Genomic DNA, 27,797 nt, shown 5'->3' on the forward strand with positions numbered 1-27,797 from the left:
AAATTGTGGTTCGGTTTTCATGTTTGCACTGGTTCTGGTAATTCAACTATTAAAAAGTGGACTAGAAAGCTCTAGATGACAGGGCACATTTGTCTTCTCACCCTTTTTTTTTTAAAAAAAAAAAAAAGGCTAGTATACCAATGACAAATACTAGATGAGCTCAAGCTTTCAAAAACGCATTATCATTTTCACAGTCATCTAATTTAGAGACAGTGGAACAAATCCAAGTAACAATTTTATTTTAGTCTACAGCACAATTTTTTATATACATTTTAGTGGTTTTTGATAGTGTTACTTTAGAGCAGACTTTAAATGAATCCACAAAAGTTAATATATTAAAAATTAAATATACACAATAAAACAACAGGCATCCAGATGTTCAGAATCATGCAGAAGGGGTGGTCTGGACGGTGTTATGACTGGGTACCTTGCCTATTTAAGAATTCACCAGCAAAAAAGCAGTTCTTCTGTTCTTCTTTCCCATGTAATTTACCAAAGTCAGAGATTTCTAAACACACACACAAAATAAACCCTCATTTAAAGCCACATCAGTACAATATTTCAATTAATTGAATTTGATATACTGTCAAGCCAACAAGTCCAATGATCAAACCCATTACTGGAAAACAGGCAATATCAGCACCTGATATAAAGGCAAGGTTATCTCATTTATTAAAACACCACCAGGAGATTAACCAACAAAGCAACTGATATGTTAATCTTAATATAAGACACTGAGGGAAAACCAAAAACAACATATTAAATACCACTCCACTGAGTCAGGATACAACCCATGGACTACAGGCACATGAGTTTTTATCTGCCAAACAAGGCTTTAAATATTTTTTTTTTTATGAAAAAGAAAAAAAAGTATATCAAGAAATGCAAAGGAAAGGTAGAAATGTGAATTTATGCATCTAGTTCCACAATTTAAAATGAATATCAAACTGATAATGTACAGCTAAGTGACAATGACTTAACCATTAGGCACCAAACAGGCATGACCACTATTCTCTGTAATTCAGAATGCTCTTCAGGAGTTTTCTATGGATGGCCAATCCAACAATACTCTAATACAGACTGAATAGGCATCCGCTGTTGAGAAAAGACCCTGAAGAAAACATGGCAAAGGCATAGAGAAAAGGTTGAATCTTTTGAAAAAGTTTATATCAAAATACTTTTCCATCACTGGGACACCTAACTAGGTCAAGTATATGACCCAAAGCAGCACGGAATTCGGAGTCAGAGGTTGGCAGAAAAGTTTTGGAAAACTTGCAGTTTTTAAAAATTGGCAATTTCCCCATGCTTCACAAAACTATCAGAAGAGGTATAATGTTTGTTCTCTTGTGGAATGTTGACAGCTTGCTGCAAAAATTCACATGAATGAGGAACCGCAGAGATGCGCTTCAATGAAGTATTTTTTTAAAAAATTTACAAAAAACTGAAGTTTCTATTTTAAAAAATAACCGCGTTATGCCAAGATGAAACATGGTAAAAAGTAGTGTAAGTTCTGTCCATGATTCTTTACACGGCTAATGGGAAAGTGATAGAAATAATTTTCTCTTAAAAAGGAAGTTTTGTTATTGCACTGACTTTTACAACCTGACCTGGTAATTTAGAAAAATCATGTAGTAAAATCTGTAAAATTAAAATACAAAATTCTGGTTTGTAAACATCAGCTGGCCAAGCCTATCCAGAGTCCTTCATAATAGTGGAATGGAATGAATAATTAAGTCACAACTTTACTTATTTGCTGTGAGGGGGAAAACTCCAGAACACAGCTTTTGTACTTTCACAGTAATTATATTCAAAAGATATAAAGAAAGTCAGTGCAGTTGTCTTCTTTGTTGTTTTTTCCTCCGTGCAGTTTTCAGGTCTGACCTCACTCTTTTAAGTGCCATAATTGAAATAATACTGGTTTGGAGACCTAGTACAGATTGGTCATAAATGTCGCATAAAGTCTGTAGGGCTTCGGTAAAGATATTTCCAAATGGCATAGTAATGCACTGCAGCTGCCGTGGCCACAAACAGGTGCCAGATGGCATGGGCAAATGGAATGATGCCATCGCTCTTGAAGAATACAACTCCCAGGCAATAAATTAAGCCCCCACAGGCAAGTTCGTGGAGTCCGTCAGTGTTATTCTGTCAACAGAGGAAAAAAATAATAAGGTTTTGATGTTACTCTGATGTGACAAGCTAAAGAGATCACTGCAATTCCCCCTAAGCCTCCTAACTGTCTAGACAATGAAGTAGCTCTGCATAGACAGAACCCTGACCTGTAAACATGAACTACACTTAAATTGACCTAGATTACCCTCTGGATCAGTGTCTTGACCTGACTGAGCGGTCAAGTTACAGGTCCCATGGTAAAAAGTGGCACCTCCTGCTCATTTATAGCAAGTTTAAGCAGACTGTGATTGCATCTAAAATGAATGATAATTCATTTTAATAAAGTACAGTCCTTGGCTTTCATCTTCCCCTTTAAGAGCTTTTTTTCCCTACTAAGGCACACCCACACCACTCCATTTATAATCCACCTCTCAGCCTGGTTTCCACTCCTTTGTCTTCCTCAAACTCTGTTCTACACTAATTACTTTTCTGAGACTCTCCCCCTGCTTCGGTGAGCTTACTGCTTCTTTATGGCTGACACAGGAAAATCCAGCTAGGAATGACCTCTGAGACCTGAGACCACATGGCATATTTCCTAACCTTCTGGATGTTCCCAGGCCTTTTTGTCTTTGCACCTGGGAGTTTCTTAGCTTAGCAGGAAATTAACAGCCTTGTGTGTTTTATAGCATAAAAAGGAGAATGCGTAGGCTACTTTTGGTTTTCAAAGACCTTGGCCCATTTATAAGATTAAAATTGGGCTGTATGAATGAGAGGGGAAGAGAACAGAGGCAGGGCTTAGGAAGCTGATGGAGAAACAAGTTGGGATTCCTGGAGACTAGGAATAAAAAGGTATCAGGTTCTGTAGGGTGAGTGGAAACTAAAGCCAGATTGTGGCATGGCCTTGGATGGGGAGAGGTGTATGGATAACCTAGAGGACTGGGCACCGACCGGGTGGCTGTGACTTTGGGAGCCTTGGAGCAGATCCCCGTGGCCAAGTTCAACAGGGAACACAGGGAAGCCTCGTTGTAACCACTTGCTTGAAGGGCCCCATGGGCCTAGGCCAGAGCAATGGCAGCCACAGACGATGTGTGCCAAGAACCAGGCCTGAGGATCCAGGGCCAGGGTGAGGATCTGCCGTATTTTTCAAGTTCACATAAGCACCATGGTTTTTGTAGGATAAAATGATGAGGGAAGGAGCCAATTCAAAATGACAGATACCAGATTTCTCATTAACCTCGCTAAGGTAGGACATCAGCCAGATTTCGTTTTCCTTAAAAAGGAAAACAAGCAAAACAAACCACCATACACACTTATTATTTCCTAAAGGTTACAAAGCAATTGATATTCTATAATTATACGCAATTCTCTGTGTATGTGTATTAGGGGCATTTTCCTAAGAGAGGAGGTTTTCATGGGATTCTCACAGGGGCATCTACTCCTCAGTGAGGAGTCACTCAACTAACTCCTATTGATTGATTGATTGATTGACGGATTGACTGCTTTTTAGGGCTGCACTTGTAGCATATGGAAATTTCCAGGCTAGGCATCAAATTGGAGCTACAGCTGCCGGCCTACAGAGCAGCCACAGCAACGAGGGATCTGAGCTATGTCTGCCACCTGCACCACAGCTCATAGCAACGCCAGATTCCCCAACCCACTGAGAAAGGCCAGGGATCGAACCTGCATCCTCACGGATCCTAGTTGGGTTCCTTAACCACTGAGCCACGAAGGGAACTCCCCAAACCCCCTTATTTTAGATGAAGACACTAAGAAGGTCAGAGAAACGAGTAACCTGAACAAAGTCACACAGCTGCTTGATGCCCCAAAGACACTGTTCTTTTTTCTTCTGCTAAAACAATATACGAGAGACCAAACCAAGCGCACAGGCTGGTTCTGACACACATTCTGTTAATAGATGGTTAGTTCTTCAAGACAGCACATCTGCTTTATCAACCCTCAAAGAACAAGAACATAGTTAAACCTAGAGCAAACAAAACCAGCTATGTTTTCTTCATTATCAATGTCAATATGTTTCTGTGTACCAGGCCCTGTTTGAAACCCTCATTTAATATTTTGATATTATTTTAATCTCAACTTTATAGATGAGAAAGCCAGAACACAGAGAGGGTAAATTATTTGCCCAAAGCTATGAGGCTTTTAAGTGTCAGAATCATGATGTGAACAAAGAACCAAGGTGGTCTATTTCCTGAACTTATGTTCCTTTTTTTTTGGGGGGGGGGCGGTCATTTAAAAAACAGATGATTAATTTACACAGGATAATGCATAGATCTTAAGTGAACAGTAAGGGTTTTGATAAAATGCACACATGTATGTAAACCATTCCACCCCATCAAGATACTCACGCTCATGTATCCTAACACCCCACAAAGTTCTCTGGTGCCCCTTTTCTTATTGCTTTTACCGCAGACTAAGCTTGTTCTAGAACCTCACATGAATGGAATTATACTCTATGTACATTTTTGTGTCTGGCTTCATTTTTTGAAATGAACAGCGTACAATGTTTTTGAGATTCATGAATGTGCTACTGTGTACCAAGTCATTCTTTTTTTTTTCTATTACTTAGTATCCCACTGATTTATTTAACATCATTTGATTATCCTTTCCATTTGAGGGCTATCATGAATAAATTTAATATGTATATTATTTTACAAGTCCTTTTGTAGATACATGCTGTTATTTCTGTTGGATAATACTGCTTGAGTCATAAAGGTATGCTTAATTTTATTTTATTTATTTGTTTATTTTTTGGTGCATCTGTGGCCTAAGTTCCCGGGCCAGAGATTGAACCTTAACCACAGGAGTGACAATGCCAAGTCCTTAACCTGCTGAGCCACCAAGGAATTCCATTTTTTAATCATAAACTGCTAAACAAATTTCCAAAGTGGTTATACCATTTCAAACTCCAGCAATGAACTAGAGTTCTAATTATTTCACATCCTTGCTGATATTTGGTGGCATCAGTCTTAATTTTCATCATTCTACAGGGGGTGTAGTAGTGGCATGCTGAGGTATTAATTTTCATTTCCCTGACTTCCCTGATGACTAGTGACACTGAGAACTTATCCAAGGGCTACTGGATACTTGAATACCTTTTTCTTTGTCAAGTGTCTGTTGAAGTGTTCTACTCTTTTTTATAGAATTAGCTTTTTTACTACTGATTGGGAGTGCTTTATATATTTGAGATACATTCTTTGTCGGATATACACAGAGAAAACAAATATTTTCTCCCAGTCTGGGGCTTGACTATTCATTTTAAAGTTCATTGATCTTTTCTTCTGCAGTGTCTCATTTGTTGTTCAACCCCTCCAATAAATTTTTTCTTAACATACAGTTTTTGGATCTAGAATTTCCATTTGGCTCTCTTTTTTAATAGTTCCATTTCTTTTCTGAGATTCCTCATCAGTTTACTCCTTGTGTTTTAAAGTTCTTGTATGCTATTTCAACATCTGCCATCTTTTTTTTTTTTTTTTTTTGTCTTTCTATGGCTGTGCCCGTGGCATATGGAGGTTCCCAGGCTAGGGGTCAAACTGGAGCTAGAGCTGCCAGCCTACACCACAGCCCACAGCCACAGCAATGCTGGATCCAAGACACATCTGCAACCTATACCACAGCTTATGGCAATGCCGGATCCTCAACCCACTGAGCAAGGCCAGGGATCGAACTGAGTCCTCATGGATACTAGTCAGATACAATGGGAACACCATCTGTCATCTTTGGAACTGTTTTTATTGGTCTGTTTTTCCTTAGATATTTCCTATTTCTTATCTAGTAATATTTGTTTGGATAATGAATGCCAGGTTGTTAAAGAGTATAGCTTTTGTTGTCTTCCTCAAAAGAATGTTGGGTTTATTCTGACAGGCAGTTTATTTACAGGAGGATTACTTTTGACCTTTTGAGGTTTCTGGGCTTTATTACGGCAGTGCCAGAGCCACCCTCACTTAGAACCAGTGTAGCTCTTCCGGCCCCAGTATTCTGGTGGGGTCAACAGAATACTGAGTTGTTCAGCATGGTCACTCTATTCCGGCTAGTATCTCCCAGCATAGGATCCTTCTGGAATCTCTATTTATCTCACAGCCTTCCAATAGCTATTCTCAGCCAGGGCCCACAGAGTCTTGCCCTGAACAAATGCAGCTTAATATTCAGGCAAGGACTCCAGGGAACCCCTTTGTAGATTTCTGCAGATTCTTCTCTGTGAGTGGCGCTCCCTCCTCTCCAGGACCCTGCCCTCAAACTGCAGCCAGCTCTGCAGCTGAAATGCAGATTTGTTTCCTCCATCTAGACGGCTGCTCTTGGACTCTACGTTCCTCTACTGCAGTTTGGAAAGTGTGCGCAGGGAGAAAACTGCAGTGCCTTTGAAGCTCATCTTGTGGTTTCTCTTCCTTTCAAGGATCACAGTCCTAAGTGTCTGTGTCCAATGACGAAAAACAATTGTTTCATATACTTTTCCCAATTTTATAGTTCTTAACGGCAGAGGGTAAGTCTGATATCCGTTATTCTGACTAAAACACTTCAGGTTTGAGTCTTCATCACTTAGACTGCTGCTTTTTTCCTTCAGATGGCTGATGAATTTCTTTTTGATCTGGTCTCCATCTAGCTCACGGGCTTTTATCACAAGACTTGTGCTACCTGCATAATTACATGCCCTCATGCATATATGCATATTCAAACAGATACTATTTTTAATTCTTCAAAGATGCTTGTGCTTTCCCTGTCTCTAGAGCTTCCTCCATGCTGTATCTTTTCTCTGTACCACTGGAAGCACCTCTTCCATCTCTTGGCTCCTATTTATCTTTCTGAATCAGATTAATTAGCATTATGTGCTCCCATGGCAGGCTGCACTTTCCCCAGTCAAAGACATTATAAAACCTTATGGTAGTTTCCTTTTTTATATGAATGGTATTTTTCTGCTTGATTCTAAATTTATCATGGCAAGTGTGGGGATTTTCCTGTTTGATTGTCACAAACATTCGTCATCTGCTATTGTACCACTTTGTGAAAATGCCATGAAAGGCTTAGGCCTACGAAAAATACTCGATAAATTTACTCTTATGATAAGAGTGTATTTACTTGAACTTCCACTCTAAGGATCAGTAACCTATCAACCTAGATCTTGCTTACATTGCTTTGGTGTCCTCAGTCACGTTCTAACTATATGGCCTTCAAGGCAGATTTTCCTCATTTCTGTCATTCATCTCCCTCCCCTCACCTCCCTGTTGCCCTGACCAACTAAACTGTATGTATTTTTGGCGCTAGGTAATTATTAAAGCCATTATAAATCTCCTATCTCAAAGAATATATACTGTTACATTCTCCTAAGATATTCTCTTGGTGGGGAAAGGGGGAAACATAAGTAAACCTGTAAATTCTAAAACCTTTTGCAGGTGTTTTTTTTTTTTTGTGATGAGGGCAAGATCTACAGCAAAATTACATTCTTGTAACATGCCTAGGACCTCAGGGTTGAAATTATAGGTATAATTGTGATCACTGCAGGCTGAGAAGAGAGCTCAAATTGTAACATAGTGGCTAGTGCCCCAAAATGCAAAGTGTAGCACCAGGAATACATAAGCTAAAGGCCCAAGGGACCAGTGGATGGGATCCTGAGATTGTTTTGTTATGTTACTGTTTCAAATGGACAGACACACACACATCGAGGTCTCCACAGTGATCGGTCTCAATGGGAGTACAAAACACATACATGCCTATGCCTACTGCAGGTAATGCCACACTTTCACCTGTCAAAGTCCCCACAAGGAATTTTCAAGCACAGTTAAAAAAAAAAAAAAAAAAAAGCACTTTCTTGAGAAATAGAAATAATATGCAAGTGAAAGGAAAAGTAAGCATGAAGGGATGTGAGAAACAGCCAACAACATGAGGAACCAAAAATGACCTTTAGAGGTCCTTCCAATTCTTAAGTTTAAGAAGTCACTAACCATAATTTAGGATTTAGGGTTAAGACACTAAGTAATTCAAGTAGAAAGGCTCACTTTCACATAATCTCATACCTCTTTGGCAAAAGGGTAGGGGTAGGGTGAACAGAAAGGTTATGTAAAAGAACAAATACAGCAGATGACCACATAGACACACTTCAATGTATAGCTTTTCCAAATTTTAGACAATCACTAGTATAAGCTGCGGCACTTTGTAACTCACTTATTTTTTTCTTTGGCGTCTCTAGTTAATAAGACATGTCATAGCTTTAGAAAGAAAAGCTACGTATCATATTTATAGACATATTAAGGGTCACAGCAATTTAAAAGAAAATAAGGTGAAATAATTAAGATTATGAGGCCGCTTCTTACCATTGATGTCACCACCAAGGCTGGAGAAAACCCCATTGTAAGGTAGAAAAAGAGCTCAACCACCTTATACCTGCAAGAGAGAAAGGCCATTGATTTATCTATTCTTGTAACACTTAGACCATTTCTACACCAGTTTTTCCTTTTGAAAAAAGAACGTAAACACCTAACTGTTCAAATGAAGTGTATTTTCCCAGTAGGAGAATATTAGGCCTCTAACTGAAATACTGTAGCTGTAGTTGAGTAACAGTGAACTAGCATTTCTTTCAAAACTGATAAGATATCAAACTGCACTTGCTACAGGGAAGATGTTTCCTGACAAAACTGGTTACCGTTGAATCCAATCCACCATGCATCTCTCCCCTTCTAATCCCAGCATGTTTGCCTTGTCATTCCCATCCATTGGTAGGAGACCCTGAAGTTTTGAAGCTGCATAGGGAGGGGGCATGGAGCCGGGTTTATCAGTGGCACAGGGATAGGAGCCCTAAGAAACTAAGGGCATATATTTTCGTCTCTTTATTTTGCACCTGCACAAACTCCAATTCATAAGGTTCATTGCACTGGGTGCGGAATACCTGAAAATGCTAAGAAACACACTGTACCGAAATTCAGCTTATGTTTATAGTTTGACTTAAGAGTCAAGGGTGACTTGGATCTCATTCTTAGTGTTTTATATTCAAAGTCCACCAGGAAGTAGACTGGAGAAGAATATGGCTTTGGTTTACAACAAAGGCCTGGAGTAGGAGAAAAAACAGTTGTCTTACTTAATTTCCTATTTTATCCAAGGATATAAATTAGGGTTTGAGGCTGCGAAACAAACTGTTCCCTTGGATATATATAACACATAACACTACTCAGAATTGCTAATTATGGTCAAAAATGTGTTTAAATGAATTTCAAAGTCAGAGCGAAGTTTGCTCAAACTACCATTTTCTTTTGAAAAGAGAAAAAAATGTAATACTTTGTGATAAACACAAATAACACTCAATCCTGAGGGCCAATATGCCAAAGACAATACATAACGAATTTAATAAACTGTATCCAATGTCAGCGACTTCATGGTTGTAAGTTTTTCAAGTCCAGGAATGTGAGATAATGAAAAGAGTGACGGAATAGGAATGGGGACACGTGGGTCCTAAGTCCAGATGAGTCACCAATTTGATGCATGTACTAAATGTTCTCATTTTTAAAGCCTGAAGTGGAAACAGATGACCTTGAAGGTCTGCCCTAGAACTAAAATACTGAATTTCAATATGCATCCTTTTTATATTGCTTAACACTAATGACTAGGAGCTACGAATGACAGGTTAAAGAAAGTGTGTCACATGCTGAAGGCATGAAGAGTTAGATGCCCTTCCAAACGTCCCATTTCTCAGGGAATACTGGTTTGGAATATCCTCTGGGCTCCTCTCTAGGTAAGTGTTGTGAGGGACAAGTCCACCTTGGCCTTCAACTAACATTATGCCACACAAGCATACCATTCTCTTCTCTCTGAAGCAATCTATCCACCAATAGTGAGTATCAAATGGTTCTGAAGATTTGTTAAAGCAATATATATTCTATTTATGTATTTCTACTATTTTGAAATGAAAATGTAATTTGTGTTATAAGGTAGACAAAATTTAGGAAATTAATTTTAAAGCTATCAAACATAAATTATTTTCTCTTACTTTTCATGGTAGAGAAATACATAAATGGTTCCTCCAGCTGCCATGAGCCAGATAAACCAACGCATATGAGATGCCAGGGGTCCAAGTTCACGGAGATTTAACCTAAAAAATGTAAACATGACAACAAAGAACAGAAGTGATAAATGAAGGGAATTCAGACAACCTGTGTTTTCCTCTAGTCTTGAAAACCGGGAGGGAAGGTACTAGGATATGGCCAGAAAGAAAAGGCACTCAACATGCTGTGGAGGTATTTGGGCAACTGGGGTAAAATTAGTAACTCAAAGATAAAATCGTCATTCAATCTTTAGGACTTAGAATTAGCTCTAATGTGGTTTAAAAACAGAACCAGCTAAAAGGAGACATGCAGAAGTGAGTCCTGGCACACCTGTGATGCCTGGCTTTCCTTATTAGGCAGACTGTTGTCCAAGCTACTCGCTTTCTTACTTCTGATTCCGTATTTGGGAGCGGATTGTTTACAAAGCTTACTGAGAATTCAACAAAACCCTGAACTGGATCAAATACACACAGCAGATACCTAATACACAGACCAGGTGTCTCCATGGTCAACTTCTCTGCCAAGAGAGAATATGAGAAGGATGAACCCAATATAGGTTATGCAAGATACCTTGTTAGAATTTAACCATGGACTCTTGTGAAGCCTGAATTTAAAATGCTGCATACTCATCTATACTAAATTCAGATTAAGAATGGATATTAAAAAATGTTCTGAATGGCCATAACTACAAAATTAATACTTCCAAATGGAAAAAGTAGCGCCTGCATATCGAAGGCTACATGTGAACAAACTGCCTACTATAGTATTTGATTTTTTTCAGCCTACGTTTCAAATGACTATTTACTTATTTTAAATTGAGGTATACTTCACAAAAGCCTTTAAGTGTTCTTGCTCCAATATGATGCAGACCTATAATTTAGTAACAGGTACTAGGAAGAAACAGCACTTACTTTTTACTCCAACAGATAATTAGGTTTCTTTTGAATGACGGCTGCTGCATTAGTCAGAATCCAGAGGCCTGCTCTTTCTAATGACTACAGTCGCTGATGGCATTATATGAATTTCTGAGTGGTTAAAACTGGACCATGTCTTGGTAGAGGAAAACTAATGTTTCTTTAATTATGCATTTCAAAGCAGCAAAATTCTATCTGACCTATACCAAAAGGCAAGAAAATCAAGGACACTGAACTGAATACTAAATATTTTATTTATTTATTTATTTTTTTATTTTTATTTTTTGTCTTTTTGCCTTTTCTAGGGCCGTACCCATGGCACATGGAAGTTCCCAGGCTAGGGGTCTAATTGGAGCTGTAGCTGCCAGACCCACAGCAACTTCCGGATCCGAGCCACGTCTGTGACCTACACCACAGCTCATGGCAACGCCAGATCCTTAACCCACTGATCAAGGCCAGGGATCAAACTCGCAACCTCATGGTTCCCTAGTCGGATTCGTTTCCGCCACACCATGATGGGAACTCTGAATTGTAAATATTTTAAAGTGCTAACTAATGTGGCTAATTATTAGTCGCATCGTTAAAAAAATGAGAAATGCACCCCATAGACCTGTAGCTACTGTGATGTGAAGTGAACTTAAGACAAAGAGCATGAATTTGAAAAGTGAGCTTGTTTTCTTTATATGTATTTCTAGCATCTCCATTTAAACAATTAGATGCCAGGTATTCTGGACAGCAGCAGAAGCACACAGGAAGAGTATGGAAGGCAAAGGTAACACATTTCAGAAGTGAGTGTGCTACCCACACATGAGTTTGTAGCACTTCTCTCAAACAATCCAATGCCATACGTATTCTGAATGGCAACAATATTCCCTTAACATCTGCAATCTTATCCAAGTAAATCAAAATAAAAACAAATGCATGTGTACATATATGTGTGTTGAGGGGGCTGGAGCAGGGGACAGGAAGAAGGGAGAGAAAGAGTGAGAATTCGCTCATTAAAAAAACTACCTTCAAAGATAGAAAGACTGGATCTTACCAGGGAGCATAAGACGCGGCAATGAAGAAATAGATAACCATTCTATCACACATGTGAAAACAATGCTCCACTGTCCTAGTGGGAAAAAAAAGTTAGACAAAGTTTTCAAAAAACTTGCAGACTGGAAGAAAGAGTTATTACTCCTCTATGTTGCAACTTCGCGCTTGTTCTTGTTTCTCTTGGCATTTATAACTTGGCCTTCAAAGTCACACAGCTATTGTTAATAACATGAAGCCACAAGTAAAAGCTCTGTATTATTTTTAAGATTGCATATATCACAGATCCTCACCATATAAGGACCCCTCAATAATCAGGAACTCTGAAGCGGTTAAAAATAACAAACACAATCTGTCTTTTCTGATGTTTTCCGTTTTATGTAGATCTATCTAGAAAACAGAAAGATGAAATTCCTTGAGGGTGGACCACCTCTCAACTTCTATCATGGTGCAGGGCACAAATTCATGAAGGCTCAGTACATTCTCTCCAAAGTCACATTCTTTTTAGAATCTCTTTGAAGAAGGTTTTACTTCAAATATCTTAGTGTAGACAATAAGTTGCAATAAAGCAAATTTAGAAACTAATTTAGGAACAGCAATAACACAAACAAGAAAAAAAACAAAAAAATGGCATTTGCTGCCAAGAAGGTAGCCACCTGGATTTCTAAGCAAGTTCTTCCTTCCAAAACTGAAGAGTCAGGAAGTGTACAAAGATTTGGCTCACTGAGATCTATTCACAAAACGGATGAGACAGAATCCGCCCTTTACTGGGGTAATTTCAAAGTAAAAATGCATTGCACCATCTTGAATCCACTTTCTGGACCAAGGGTAGCTTCTGTGGTTTGATGGAACAGCGATATTATGTCAACCAAAGCAGGCTGAGGTCGTCCAGTCATGGTTAGTGTTAGTTACGTGTTAGTGCAGAATTGAAAATAATTTAGGTCATGGGTCTAAGCAAATACCAAATTAATGCTTCTCAAACTTGACTGACCATCAGAATCACCGAGAGAGCTTATACCATAGTCACAAACTCCAGTCCAGAAGATTCTAATTTAAAAGGCCTAGAGGATAAGGTAGAAGATGGTGTGAAGAAGAGAATCTCTTTTCTTAATTTTTTTAATTTAAATTTAATTTTTCTTCTTCTTCTTCCTTTTTTTTTTTTTTTTTTTTGCCTGTGCCTGTGGCATATGGAAGTTTCCTGGCCAGGGATGAAATCCATGCCATAGCAGCAACCTGAGCTGCTGCAGTAAAAACATCAGATCCTTAACCTGCTGCACCACAAGGGAATTCCAAGAATCTGTTTTTTTTTTAAATTCCTTGGATGACTTGGATTCTGAGCCAGGTTTGGGGCCTTCCTAATTCTGCTTTCTAGACTGTTATGCACTGTTGCAGCAGGTAAAGTAAGGCCTGCAGTTTTACTCAAGATCCACCACCCACCTCTGTGACCCTCCCTTTCCTCACAGGTAAAACAAAAGTGTAACATCTTTATCACTGTAAGCATTAAATGAGATGATGTAGCCATGGTTTAGCACAGCACCTATAACACAGTAGTTACTCAATAGACACTAATTCCCTCCCCATACTTAAATTAAAGCTCTACTTGGATATTTTAAAAACTTAATGCAGGAGTTTTCATTGTGGCTCAGTGGTTCATGAACTCAACTAGTATCTGTGAGGACATGGGTTTGATCCCTGGCCTTGCTCAGTAGGTTGGGGATCCTGAGTTGCTGTGGCTGTGGTGTTGGATGGCAACTGCAGCTCCAATTTGGCTGCTGACCTGGGAACTTCCCTATGCTGTGAGTGTGGCCCTAAAAAACAAAAGCAACAACAAAAAATTAACACAGAGCAAAAATCCACATGTGGCGTATGATTCTTGCAATGCTATTTCAAGGTTCAGGAGAGACTGGTTTCTATCACACCTTCTCTAGGCCCTGGCAGGGAGGCCCTGAGTACCAAAGCCGGCACCTACGACTCTTTATTGATTCAGGAATCTAGACAGCAGAGCCAAGTCAGCCAAGGCAACCACAGCACTGGATTGTGCCAAGAAGATAATGAAGTGCTCTGGCCTTTGGCTCTGCGACAGTACATCCTGAAGAGCTGGGACAGGTACTTTTGAGGCTCACTTTTGAGTGTGTCCCAGAGTCCCCTCATGATTCAATGCTGTGGTTCTATTTTAAGCCTGGGGAACTGTCAGCTTACAGGCGAAGGTGGAATGTTGCAGACTATAAGCAATGCTGTGAAGGGTGTGGTGAAAATACCTCAGGACTGGGAGTGAGAGGTCCTGGGATGGTCAGAATCTGCTGGTATCACTGACGTGGGCAAGTCTGACCACTTCTCTGGGCCTCAGTTTCCCCGGGTGAAAATTAAGGGGGTGGGATTCAATAATCCTTTAGGAATCTTCCAGCTCTGAAACTCTGATTCTACATGTGAGGAAACCAGGAATCATCTCATGAATCCAAAATCCATCTTGTGAATCTTTTTTTCTTTTTATGGCCATGCCCGTGGCATATGGAAGGTCCCAGGCTAATGGTCAAATCAGAGCTGCAGCTGCCAGCTTATGCCACAGCCACAGTGGATCTGAGCTACACCGGCGACCTACATTGCAGCGTGCGGCAATGCCACATCCTTAACTCACTGAGTGAGGCCAGGCATCAAATCCGCATCCTCACAGACACTATGTAGGGTTCTTAATCTGCTGAGCTACAATAGGAAAACTTCTAAAGCATACCTTTTTAATATCAGACTGTTTGAATAAGTTTGAGATTTTTTTTTTTTGGACATTCTATAAAATCAAAGGTATATTCCAATGTATTAAATCACTCTAAGTTTGCTCTGCATTCTCCTTTTTTGAGAAATTTTGCCCTTTGGGGTTGTGCAGAATCTATTTCGCAAGCAAGTGAATGATGTGCTGCTCCCTTTGTAATCTCCCAAATTAACCTTCGCTCAAAGGACGAATGCTTTTGTGTCCTTATCACTGGGAGGCTAGGGACCACAGTGTTGTTTGGAAAGTGCTTGACAATTAATCGTAGCAAAATACATGAATTTTGTTTGAATAGATACATGGGACCTAATTCTGAAAGCTGAACTTTGCTAGACAGTAAACCTGAGCTGTCGTATACCTCCATCCATCAAAGAATTCTGAAGTCTTTTGTAGTTTTCAAATCATTTCCACATGCATCCTCTCATTTACCTGTCACAATAGCACATGAGGCAGGCATTATCATTCTCATCTTAGTGACGAAGTAACAGAAGCAACAGAGGTCAAGTGATCTACACAAGATTAAGGGGCAGGGCTGGGGCTCAAAGCCCAACAGAGGAGTCCAGCTGCCAGGCGGATACCCTGAAAACAGGTCCCAGGATTGTACGTTGAAAGTCCTGGGGAAGCAATGTAATTTCAACTGGTTTCTGAGCAAAGGTCTGCTTTCTTAGGTATATATAGGAGTCCTCAAACTCTGTCCAATCCATAGACCATGTCCTGAATGATGGGACAGCATTAGAGTTTACCAGGGAGGAAAATGTCCACTTCTTTGCCTCATGTGACCAAAGCGAACCAGCACAGGAGGCTGACTCAAGTCAACTTCTGTGACCTGTTGAAATAGCATACGATCCACTGTACCTTAAGTGGCTCTTTTTCCATGATACAATGTGAAATACTGTGGAAACGATGAAGAGGGCACAGAGGCCCATTCCATAAATCCATGCTGTTATCTTTTCCCAGCAGTCGTCAGACAGCCGGTGGAGGAGGGCACTGCCCACGATGGCCGGAACAATGAGGAACTGAGAGAAAGGGAAAGAAAATAGCCAGTAAAACACTGAATTGAGAACTTTGTTAAAAATACACAGGTTTACCAGGGACAATTTTAGGACGGTCATTTTAAAACTAACATTTGCCTTCCTTGGACACATGAGCCAGATGAAGTTGTCAGGTTCTGCCCTGAAAACAGATATTGCTATTCAGGGCCCAGGAACTGTGTTCACCAATGGGTGCACAATCAAGCAGTAAGAATAAAACATTATTCAACTGTTGCAAAACAAATGTTCCCTATCCTAATTTTGTTAATTAAGAACATGTTTCATTCTATTCTCTAATGTGATTTAGGGTAGACACTTAAAGTAGTCAAATACCAAGAAGATACACCCCTTTCCCAGGGAGGTCTTGATCTTGAAACAATCTTCTCAGTTTCCTCCATGCACTACTGAAAGCCCAATAGTGCAGCAAAGAGCAACAAATGAATCAAGTCAGTTAAGTTCTATAATGTACAGACTACACGCAAATAAATCACCTGTTCCAGTTATATGTCCTCATATCTAGTTTGGATATGTACTTTCCACCAATCTGGGGGCTGCTGCAGAATGAAAGTGTTTTGGGTTTATTTCATTTTTAAAAGCACCTTTCAAGTAAGCAAGGGTAATCCACGCCTACCTATTCAAATAATTTTAAGAGACTAGAGTCTCAGAATTCTGCCTTCTGTACCACAATTTATACTACATATGGACAAATTTCAATGTCTAGTCATATCAGTAGGACAAGTAAACATTTTAGAATAGCAGAAATCATTAAAGCAGAAACTGCTTTATGAGATATTAGAATAAACATACCCAGCAAAGAAATCAAACTCTAGCAAGCCTATCTTTTCTGTCCCCAACACCTACATTTTCCCTCTTGCCACAAAATATTAAATCCTCCAGATGAGATCAGCATTGAATTTCAAATGTTGAAGTTTTCACTGGCCCAGAACAAAATGAGATAATTAAGGACAACAAAGTAAGTTTATCATAAAAGAGAACTTAATTAATTTACTTTGAGATTATACTCTTTCTACCTTTTTTGGGCCATGTCCACGGCATATGGAAGTTCCAAGGCCAGGGGTTGAACCCATACCACAGCAGCAACCTGAGCCACAGCAGTAACAACGTCAGATCTTTATCTCTTTAACTCATTAGGCCACCAGGGAACTCCATCTAATTTTTTCCTGTCCTATCTTCTCTTTAATGAAATGATGACATTAGACAGAAGGTTTTATTGGTCCATTTTAGAAATTTTACTGCTCTCTGAAATCCAAAAATTAGGGATATAATTTAGTAAGTTTAATAAGATGATGTTTTCTGTTCTAAAAAATTAATGTGTATGTTTTGACAGATTTTCCTTAACTTTGGTTTCTAAAGTGTTCCTTATGACAATCCAGAAGAGATAAGCCAAGGGATTATTCAGGTCTATCTCAAGCAAATATTATTTTTAAAAGTGAGCTGTGCATTTCAACATCCAAACCATTATATACATAGTTCGTCTTTTTTTTTAGGGCCATGTGGCATATGGAAGTTCCTAGGCTAGGGGTTAAATCTGAGCTGCAGCTGCCAGCCTATGCCACAGCCACAGCAATGTGGGTTCCGAGCCATGTCTGCGACCTACACCACAGCTCATGGCAACGCTGGATTCTTAACCCACTGAGCGATGCCAGGGATTGAACCTGCGTCCGCATGGATGCTAGTCAGATATGTTACTGCTGAGCCACAACGGGAAATGCAAAACCATTATATTTAAGTGCTCAACATTATGTCAAGTAAAAAAGTATTTCATTGATTGTTTTTATTGATCAGTATTATGACAACTATCAGGGCATTATTTTTGTAACTCTTATCAGTGTTTTGTAGTCAGTTGATGGAGAAAACAATGGATGTATTTTGAAATAATAAACAAAGAAGCAAGTCATAAAACAGTTATTTGACATTTATTCAAGAATAAAAGAAGGCAACAATCCAAATGCCAGTCAACAAATGACTGGTTTAAGAAGATGTAGTATATATAGTCATTGGAATAAAACTCAGCCATAAAAAAGAATGAAATATTGCCATTTGTATCAACAGGGATGGACCTACAGAATATCATACTAAGTGAATTAAGTCAGAGAAGGTAAACAGTATATACCATTTATATGTGGAATCTAAAAAATAATACAAATGAATTTATATGCAAAACAAAAACAGACTCACAGACATAGAAAACAAACTTACGGTTACTAAAGGGGAAAGGGAATCGGGGAGGGATAAATTAGGAATATGGGGTTAACAGATACAAACTACTATATGTAAAATAGATAAGCAACAAGGATTTATTGCATAACACAGGAAACAATATTCGGTATCTTTTAATAGCCTATAATGGAAAATGATCTGAAAAAGAAAACATATGTATAACTTAATCACTTTGCTGTATACCTGAAACTGAATATTCCAAAGTCTATTAAATCAGCCATAATAATAATGATAATAATAATAATAATAAAAGAATAAAAGATGGATATCCAGGCAAGTATAGCTGACAGTCAAATTAGTCTGTGCAGTCTTTAAAACCAAGTTTGGACTCTAAACATTTTGATGCTCTGGTGTTGTGAAGCTCACTTCACAAAGCATGTCATTAATGCAAAGACAGGGGTCAATTAAATCTAAAGAATTCCACTAAATCCTTGCTGTCCCCAGAATCTATGCCATAGGTCCAGGGAGACTGTCTACTAGTAAGATTGCTCCAAATTTCATTATTGAAGCCTTCTTATAGAATCCAGAGTGGGCATGTCAGGTGCAAACTTTTTTCTAAAGAAAAAAAAAGTTTAGCAAGGTTTCAGCATATTAATTATTTAAATAAAAAATTTTTGACTACCTAAGGAAGAAGGACGTAAATTGGAATAATATTTCAGTATTACGAAGTAATATGTGAATTTCATCATTATGCTACATAAAACTGATACTTTATACAGCTGATTTCTGCTAGTAATGGCCAAGTGGCATTGTTCTATTAGATTATAAAAGAATCCACCAAAACTAGTTGACTTCAGGTTTATTTGGCATCATGATTCCTTTATAGAAAACACTGACTATTCTTGGAGAAGGGGATTAAAGAAATGAAAAGGCACAACTTGAATTCCAGCAAACTTTATTCTAATAACATACGTATATAACCTACATATTGTACTAACACTATCTAAAATAATTCAATTAGCCTGTTCTAAACACTCTTCACTAAAGGAGTAAACCGGTCTCCTTCTCTTCCTTTTTCTTTTCTTTTTCTTTTGTCGCACCCACAGCATATGGAAGTTCCCGGGCCAGAGAACCTGTGCAACAGCAACACCTCAATTTGCTGCAGTGACCACACCAGGTGCTTTATCCTCTGCATCACAAGAGACTCCTACTTCTCTGTTTCTTATCCTCACTATACAGCAGCTACGATTTATCCCTCAAAAGTCTCACTAAATGAAACTTTCAAAAGGAATAATGAAATCACAAAGGGAAATTCATAATGACATAAGAAAATGCCAATACTGTGACATTAATAGGAAAACTATGAAAATACATATATATTCACAAATACCACACACAAAAGAAGAAATGCACCCAGGTGTTAACGGTTTATTTCTGGGTAGTTTTGTTTTTCTTATATATTCTTCAATACTTCTTAAGTTTCTTATAATGAACATGTTTATAAGGAAAAAAATATTAACTAAGAATTTATGGATTAAATCAGTCTTATTGTCTACACTACGGACTAACATCTGCTCTGAGAGGCAGTGGCCACAGGGGAGATGGGGAGGATGTGTCTACTTATTTTAGGGATTCACTTATTTAAAAAAATACCCTTTTCAACAAATGCTGAATTCTTCTTGCCAAATGAATACAGCTCATTGTCTCGAAAATGTATTTCCTTTCATTCCAGAGCTGAGTTTTCCTTGGTAAGGTGCTTACCAAGATTATACGTTTGTTTTTTTGGCTGCACCTGCAGCATGCAGAAGTTCCTGGGCCAGGGACTGAACCCATGCCTCAGCAGTGACAATGCCAGATCCTTAACTGCTAGGCCACCAGGGATCTCCCATAATTGTACATCTAAAGAAAGCCCAAGAGGGACAGGGCTGACTGCAGGTCAGAGCACTCCAAGTCTCTGACACACTCAGTTCCTGGTGTCATGACCCAGCACTGGTACCCTGACAGGCAAGGTCACAGAGATGGGTAAACTTGACTCACAGGGCTAAGTTTAAGTGAGGCAATTGCCCCTTCCTCCCACTGAGGCCCTTTGGGAAGGAGGGAAACATCAAAAAACTCATACTCACTGCATGTGTGTAACAGTTAGCAGCATGTTCATAGCAAGTTGGTTTGTAGCGGCCATTGGCTGGGGCCCGGTGGTTCATGAACCTGCAGGGACAAAGACATCATGTGAGAAAAGCTCTGAGTTTGTAAAGAACAATGGGGAAGACTGTCTGTGGTTGTTTGGTCTATTCTAACTGAAGAGGTAACTGCTGGAAATACCCAGTTATGGGAACAAACCCAAAGCCATTAAATGGGTGTAAACTGAGCCAACAGCAATGCTCTTGGAGCAAATGCCCTAGTTTATAGGATTAAGTATTCCTTCCGTCTATTCAAAAGAAAAACCTTCTACCAACCAGAAGCAAACAAAAACCACATCCACCCCCTTCAACTGGTACCCCTATGGTAAATAAAAAAATAAAAAAAATAAAAAAATAAAGGCACAATCAAATCTTAAATCCTAACAGAAAAAAACCAAGGTAATTTTTCTAAACTTGAACACCAGTAACTGTCATTTACTGCAAATTCAATGCACTTGAAAGGCTTCTCTCAAAATGTATAAAGCTTGATACATGTAGATCTTTAAACCCTCCTCCATCCCATGATTAGTAGGCCTGTCCAACTAGTCTCCCTATATTGCATTACCTGTTCCGGCACCAGACGGCTTAAATAAATGATACCTGGCTGCCTCCAGGTCACCTGAAAACAGAGGTATGTTTTCACCTGCATCCTTCCTGAATTAAAAGAGTTTCCCTCAAAATCTCTATGACTAGCATTTGCTACAGTGGCTATAAAATTCATATATACACAACAATGTGTTTATGTATCTAAATATCAAACTCTGTTACCCATATAGACATATGCCCATATTCCATACTTCTCTCTGAGCTAACTTTGTGGCAATCAGTGAAACAGTGAAAAGCACAAATACTATCAGGCCTGAAAAGATGAATAGCTTTCTTCCAAGTTCAGTGAGGATCCCCCAGACCCAATATATACCCATACCACATTTCATGAGGGGTTCTGGTTTCATCTCTGTGTTCTCTAGGAGGAGGGAGATGTAAGTTCAGGGAAAAAAAAAACAAAAACAGGCAGCTGCCTGAAAGAAGCAGATACAGAGAAACAATGGAGGTTGTTACCCAAGAGGCACTCAGGTCTCAGCACTGAAGCAGGATTCCTGTGCTTGGGGCCTACAGGATGTCAACAGACTTTGTACAATAAAGTAGCCTCCTGCTTGAGCTAGTTTAGGGGTTAGGGATGGGGGGGGTAGATTTTGTTATTCATCACTAATGAGTTCTGACTAATCACATCTTATTAATTAACATGATGAAAAAAATGGTACCAGGCTAAACAAAATGGCAGAGCTAGGTCAGACACACGGTCAAGCCATTCCAAATAGTGCCCAGTTTATAAAGACTAGCCAATACTTTCCCCCTGAATTAAGAAGGGCCTCTTAGCTTGAAGCAAGTAAGTAAAAATCAAGCGGCAGTCCCTGCTAACCCAGCACAGAGAGCTCAGGTGGAAGATCTACTAAGGAACGGATTTGGGACAGTGAAGATACCTTACTTGGACCACCAATGGGAAATAAGCAAAATATATACTTATGGAATGGAATTCATCAGATGGCCTGAAAACTGTTTAAGAGAAATGTACAGTTAACAGCCTCAGAATTATTCCAAGCTATTCTCCCACATAGATAAATAAATCTTTTCTCCCCTGATGATCCTTTATATAATTTTACTAATTCCCTAAGGGACGAGAGTGTTGCTATATGGCAGCTATTAGTAAGAAGGAAAATAATTACACTCTTGGGAAGGATGCTTTAAAAGTGTCCCAAGCATTCAAGAATCTCCACATCATTACCCTAAGACATAACGACAGGGCTATAAGCAGCATACCCGATCAGGAATTGTTAAGGGTAAAAAGCAAGGCTCTGGGATGGCTGAGGGTAGACGAAATGTCAAGTGCTCTGCGTAGGGCCCTACAAGTAGGGTTTGTCTACCCACCACCAGGCTGCAGACTAAAATAGCAATCTGTATCTCTGGCAGTCCAATCTAAAAATAGGCTATTACACAGCAACAGGGATAGACTTTCAAATTTTCTCCTAAAAACAAAGAAGCTAGGTGACGAGGGACAGCTTAGTCCCTTCCCACTTGGAACTGCTCAGGTTAAAAATAAACTCAGAGGTTTCAGAGAGAAATATCCCATCCATGTGACTTAAGGTAGTCTCTTGTTAAGGGCAGGGCCAGATTCCGGCAATAAGGAAAGGGAAGAGCAAGTACACCAAGCTCAGAGCCGTCTGGGCCCCGTGGGACCACACATGGTTCTGTGGGAAAATTTACAGGCAATATTCCATTTCTCTCTGATCTGGCAGGGTACAATCAAGCCTTCAACACAGCCTCCTGCAGAAATCACTGTGGAGAAATTAGCTGCCCAAGCCCTAAATGGAAAAGCAGATGCAAAATGCAAATAAACTCCCCCATACTGAGCCTATTCTCTTTTCCCAAAAAAAGAATGAAGCGGGTTCTCAAGAGCTTATGGAAGACCCACACTAATGGCTACCCAACGCGAGAAAGAGCATCCAGCCTGTTTCAGAGGGTTTGAGGCAAGACGACTATCGTGGGTGTGGGAACCCCATTTAATACAGCTATTAGTTAAGGAGGGTTTGTTCATTAGCCCCCCTCACTTTCTCTTTCAACTCCTCAGGCTCTCCACATGAAAGAATTTCAAAACTATGGAGAGGGAACAGATCGGGACCTGGGAACACTCCCTAGACTCATTTAAATTCAGCTCAAGGTAGTCTGCCTTCCAAAGGTAAATCTGTAACCCACCGGGAGATCTCAGAGGCCTAAGGAAGATCAAATCTCACAAGCTGTCCTTGACTCCCCTGTATTCCCTACTCCAAATGCCAGTGCTGTCAATACTGTCAATGCAGTCAATGCTACCAAACCCTCAAAATACTTTCCGAATGAGTCCCCATCGGTAGAGCACCACAGATCCTACCTTAAATCAAGAAATCACACTTCTGGGGAGTACCCTTCATGGCTCAGCAGTTAATGAAACTGACTAGCATCCATGAGGATGCGGGTTCGATCCCTGGCCTCGCTCAGTGGGTTAAGGATCCAACATTGCTGTGAGCTGTGGTATAGGTCGCAGATGCGGCTCAGAACCGGCGTTGCTGTGGCTGTGGTGTAGGCCGGTGGTGGCTACAGTTCTGATTTGACCCCTAGCCTGGGAATTTCCAACCCTACAACAAAGCAAAAAAAAAAAAAAAAGAAAGAAAGAAAGAAAGAAAGAAAGAAATCAAACCTCTGGTCTGTAGAGATACAAAAGCTCTGCTCTCCCAGCTTGTCCACACGTGGACTCTCTTCTTTACCCAGCAGCTGCAATAGTCTCTCAACACCAGATCATGGCATACATACCAACCCCAGCTTAAAAAACCTGTCTGGCTTCCCCAGGTGCTTCAGAAAGCATGTGGGCCACAAGCCCTCACCACTTCTCCAGCCTCTGCTGCTGCCTTCCTCTCACTCTCCGCCTCCAGCCAACCACATCCTTTTTGCTCCTCAAATCACCCAGGTCTTAGCTGCCCTAGGACGTCTGCATTTGCTATTTCTGCTTAGAACAGTCTTCTCCAGAACGCCCGGCTCTCTTCTCACCTGTCAAGCTCTGCTCAAATGTCACCTCCTCAGAGAGGTTTTCCTGATCATCCCACCTAAGTATCACGTCGGCCTTCCCCATTCTACCAGAGCCCGTATCACAATTCAGAGTCAGATTTTTTAACCTGTTCATTTTTAATTTCATCTTTCCCCATTGTCATGTACGTTCCATGAAGGCTATCTTCCACCATTTCATTTCCAGCCCCAAGCACAAGGACTGGCATATTGCGGGAACTTGATAAATAAATGTGGAATGAATTAAAAGACAGACATTCTGCCTGCTGCTGAACTATTTTATCCTAATTGAGACAGATCCTGTCATCAATTAGTGTCACTGGGGATTTTGTATGCAACAAAGAAAAACAGGCAGTCTTAGAGCCAAAGAGAATCTTGAATCCCAGGAAAATAATATTCTTAAAGGCCAAGAATTCCATGGACTCCTGTACACCCCCTAATAGCTCCCCTTTATGAATGAGCATGATGTTTAGGCAAAGTGCCTGCTGCCAGAGGCAGTGATAGTGGTGCGGGACATTCAACTTAATTATTAAATAAGGGAGATGACATATATAAGGAGACTACCACAGCCTATGATTCAGTCTCTGAGAACATGAAAAAAAAAAAAAAAAAGGCAACACACAGTCCTAGAAGCCTTTCTAATGCTTTTAAGAATAAGACATTTTACCACATATTCAATTTGTAGCCAGCCAGTGGTCATGAAGGTAGGGCAGGCAGAGGAAACAAGTATCCTTCTCCTTGGATTTTTGGTTGCCAGGCTGGAGAACTTGCATTGCAGGCTGGAGAACTTGCATCAACAAGATGCATCAATATTAGAGCTCTGTGGGTCTTAGGGCTCTCCCTCACAGAGAGAGATGAATAGCGGCATGGGTGGTGGAGAGGGACGTGATATTGAACCCTTCACTCTGCCCCTTCCTAGCTGTGTGATGATGGCAAGTTCTCTTTTATTCTCTAACCCTATTTTCTTTTCTACTAAATAGGCATACAATTTGCCTTCCAACATTGCAAAGTTGAGGATGAGATGAGGAATCTACAAATACCCAGCCAGTGCTTGGCACAGGTAGGTACTCAATGAATGTCAGCAGGTATGCTAATCAGTCAGAGATGGTGTGTAAGGGAGGGAATGACTGTGGGTATGCATGTATGTGTGGCAGGGGGAGGGGTGGATCAAATGTGGAAGGGATAAAGCAAGAAAGATAAAAGGTGTCCCAGTGGGACTTTTTCACATCCTAAGCTTTTTGAGAAGCATGCCTACAGAAAGCCCTCCACTATGACAGTGGGCTAAATGTCCTTATAGCCCTCCTCCACAGATATGGCAGAGTTCTGGAAGTTGATCCAAAGCCACAGTGACCACCAAGTTTCCATTATAACACACCAGCAAGGTATTCAGGTTTTATTATTTAGAATAGCCACAAACTATGACCTAATGAAATGTTTTTACTGCAGCCAAATGCTCTTCAATGGAGGCCTAGGAAATCTTTCAGAGGGAGAACATGTGTTCGAAGTCTGCCTGCTCCTCTCTCTAGTTCCTCTGCCATTTACCCTCCTGTGACTATCTGAATGCTCACAAGATGTACAATAAACACAGCAGTAAGAGGTGCACAACAGTACTCTCAACATTTTAATGTGAGGACCACAGAAAACAGGATGGTTTGTTATATTTTTTATTTGCAGGCTTTATTTCTAAGTTCCAATGGACCCTTAGAAGCATCTTTCCACTCTAGCCTATGATAAAAAAACAAATTATGGGATCATTCAATCTTCAAAGAAAATCAGAGTAGGTCTAGATGTCATCAAGGAAATAACTGTTAAATATCCATTGATATTGTGCAGTCGCTGAGAAAATTAATCTATGCTGCACCAAAAGAAAATGCCTGTATTTTTCATTTTTAAATGAATGAAAGTAGAGTGCAAAATCACATGACAACTGTGATAATAAGAACTGGATAGGTTAGTGTCCAGCAAAAAGTAGAGTTTGATCAGTTGAGATGGTAGGTTCCTAAATGAAGGTTTGTTTTTCATTCCTCAACATTTTTAATGTTTGTGCAACAAACAATAAAGTAGGCTCTTTTTTTCTTTTTCTCTTCTTTCTAGAGAACAATTCAAAGGATAGGAAAGAAATACAACTCAAACAAAAACCGGTAATTTCACAGAATGTTGCCACTGTTCTCTGAAAACAGGAAGGGCACAGATGTGCAGAGAAGTAAAACCAAATCAAACAAACCACATGCACAGGGTTTTGCCAACCATGACTGAACCCCTGTTACATCCTCCCTTTTAGCTCCTCCAGTCCTCATTGCTGACTGACTTCACGTTCTAAAGCCAGAACATCAAGGTTCCTTTTTGCCTTCAGAAGTACTGACATGATGTTCCCACTAGAGGAATACTGACAGGCATTCGACACCCTGAGTGATGAGCAATACTTATAAATTAATCCAAGTCTTCAAAGTGATCACCTTTCGGATGGCACAGTCCACCACAACTCTCCCTATGCATATTTTATTCCTTTGGAGCTGGGAGAGGAATGAGATCAGCAGAATGGGTGAAGGGGCATCAAGGGATTAGGGAGTTGAAAAGGAAAAAAAAAAAAAAAGTGCCTTTTAAAATCTTGAAATAAGAGCCAATGCCTAAAAACGCAGCAATTCCCTCCCTGGGAGATTTCATGCATTCTTTTTCTGTCTTTTAAATTCCTCCGGTCACTCCACACTAAGCTAACCTGCTCAGGGTGATGGTCTGGTAACGGGGACAGCTGGCTGCCTGACTCAGACAAAGGGATGGAGAGTTATCACAAACACGGGAGAGGTGAACTTTCACCCACTTAAACGAAGAAGAATGAGGAGAAAAAAAAAAGCCTAGAGCTTCCTCTCGCAGCTATGGCCAGCCTCCATCCATTGCTAGACGGCAGAGACCCGGAGTCCGGGTTAAGGCCATGGTACCTCCCCAGGGTGGTGTTCCCAAGGGCTCTCCAGAGAAAGAGCAGCCGGCCAGCCTTCCGGTGGTGCCTCCTCGGTTCCTCCTCCTCCTTTCTAACACAGCCGGTTCAAGAGCAGGTCTCTACCCGAACGCCACCTTGCCCCCTCACAGTGCCCAAAATAGCATGCCCTGGGACTCCAAGCCCGAGAACCCGCTGGCCGGGACTTGGCCAGGCAAGGCTAAACCAGCGGAGCGTGCCTCAGTTTCTCCACTGTCACCGCCGTTCAAAGACAAAGCCCCTAAAATGCCCAGCACCCCCGCTCTACGGCAAATCTCGCTGCAGGGCGCAGCAGCAACCCGGCCCCGGTTTCGTGCGCCGGGGGAACCCTCCAAGCTAGGAATAAAGGGTGGAGGCCGAAGCAAGGGTCGGAGGACTTTGGGATGGGGTCTACAGTAGGAGTCGGAGAGTGAGGCTGGGTAGGCTAATGGGATCCCCTGGGAGGAGGGCAGGTTCAGGGAATCCGAGGTCTGCAGATCGCGAGGGGGGACCCGGGCAGGCACGAGATCCCGGTCCTCGGAGGAGGAGGATCACCCAGGGACAGCAGGGCCGAGAATCCCCCGGGAGCCGTCCCCGGCCGAGCGGCGGGATTCATGGGAGATGGACCCAGGTGAGGAGCCGGAACCCACGCGGAAGAAGGCACGATCCGGCACCCGCTCCCGGTACAGGCGGCGGGACAGAGGCGCCATCCCTCTCACCGCTGGAAACGATTCTGGAACCGCATTGATCCTCTGCTCCTCCTTCGGGCCCGGGAGCTCCGTCTCGTCAGCGCCGGCGGCAGGGCGCGCGGCCCTCATGGGCTTGTGTTGCTCCGGAGACCGCCGTGTGCCCGGCGGACCGCTCGGTGGGGCAGGACCTGAGTGGGCCAGGCTGGGGGTCGGGACGCAGCCGGGGCCAAACCGGGCGGCTGGGGGCGGGAGGAAGGCCACTTAAACGGCCCAGCGCCTCCCGCCTCCTGGGTCCTCCGCCCCCGGGCGCCCGCGCC

The 27,797-nt window shown here is 41.0% G+C and overlaps 1 protein-coding gene across 2 annotated transcripts; it reads right to left on the minus strand.

Moving 5' to 3' along the window:
• Positions 1 to 213: 213 nt before the first annotated feature.
• Positions 214 to 27,797, minus strand: MMD (monocyte to macrophage differentiation associated). Of its 2 annotated transcripts, XM_047757393.1 has the most exons (7): positions 27,511 to 27,797; positions 20,197 to 20,278; positions 15,717 to 15,877; positions 12,105 to 12,179; positions 10,097 to 10,198; positions 8,430 to 8,499; positions 214 to 2,142 (listed from the first exon to the last, which is right to left on the minus strand). In XM_047757393.1, exons 1-7 carry the CDS (start codon positions 27,534 to 27,536, stop codon positions 1,942 to 1,944), a joined length of 717 nt encoding a protein of 238 aa, XP_047613349.1. In that variant the 5' UTR covers positions 27,537 to 27,797; the 3' UTR covers positions 214 to 1,941. The 2 variants fall into 2 exon arrangements, with proteins under 2 accessions (XP_047613349.1, XP_047613350.1); XM_047757394.1 differs by lacking the exon at positions 12,105 to 12,179 and having other exon boundaries at positions 27,511 to 27,787.

This window comes from Phacochoerus africanus, chromosome 14, assembly GCF_016906955.1.
Source record: "Phacochoerus africanus isolate WHEZ1 chromosome 14, ROS_Pafr_v1, whole genome shotgun sequence".
NCBI lineage: Eukaryota > Metazoa > Chordata > Mammalia > Artiodactyla > Suidae > Phacochoerus > Phacochoerus africanus.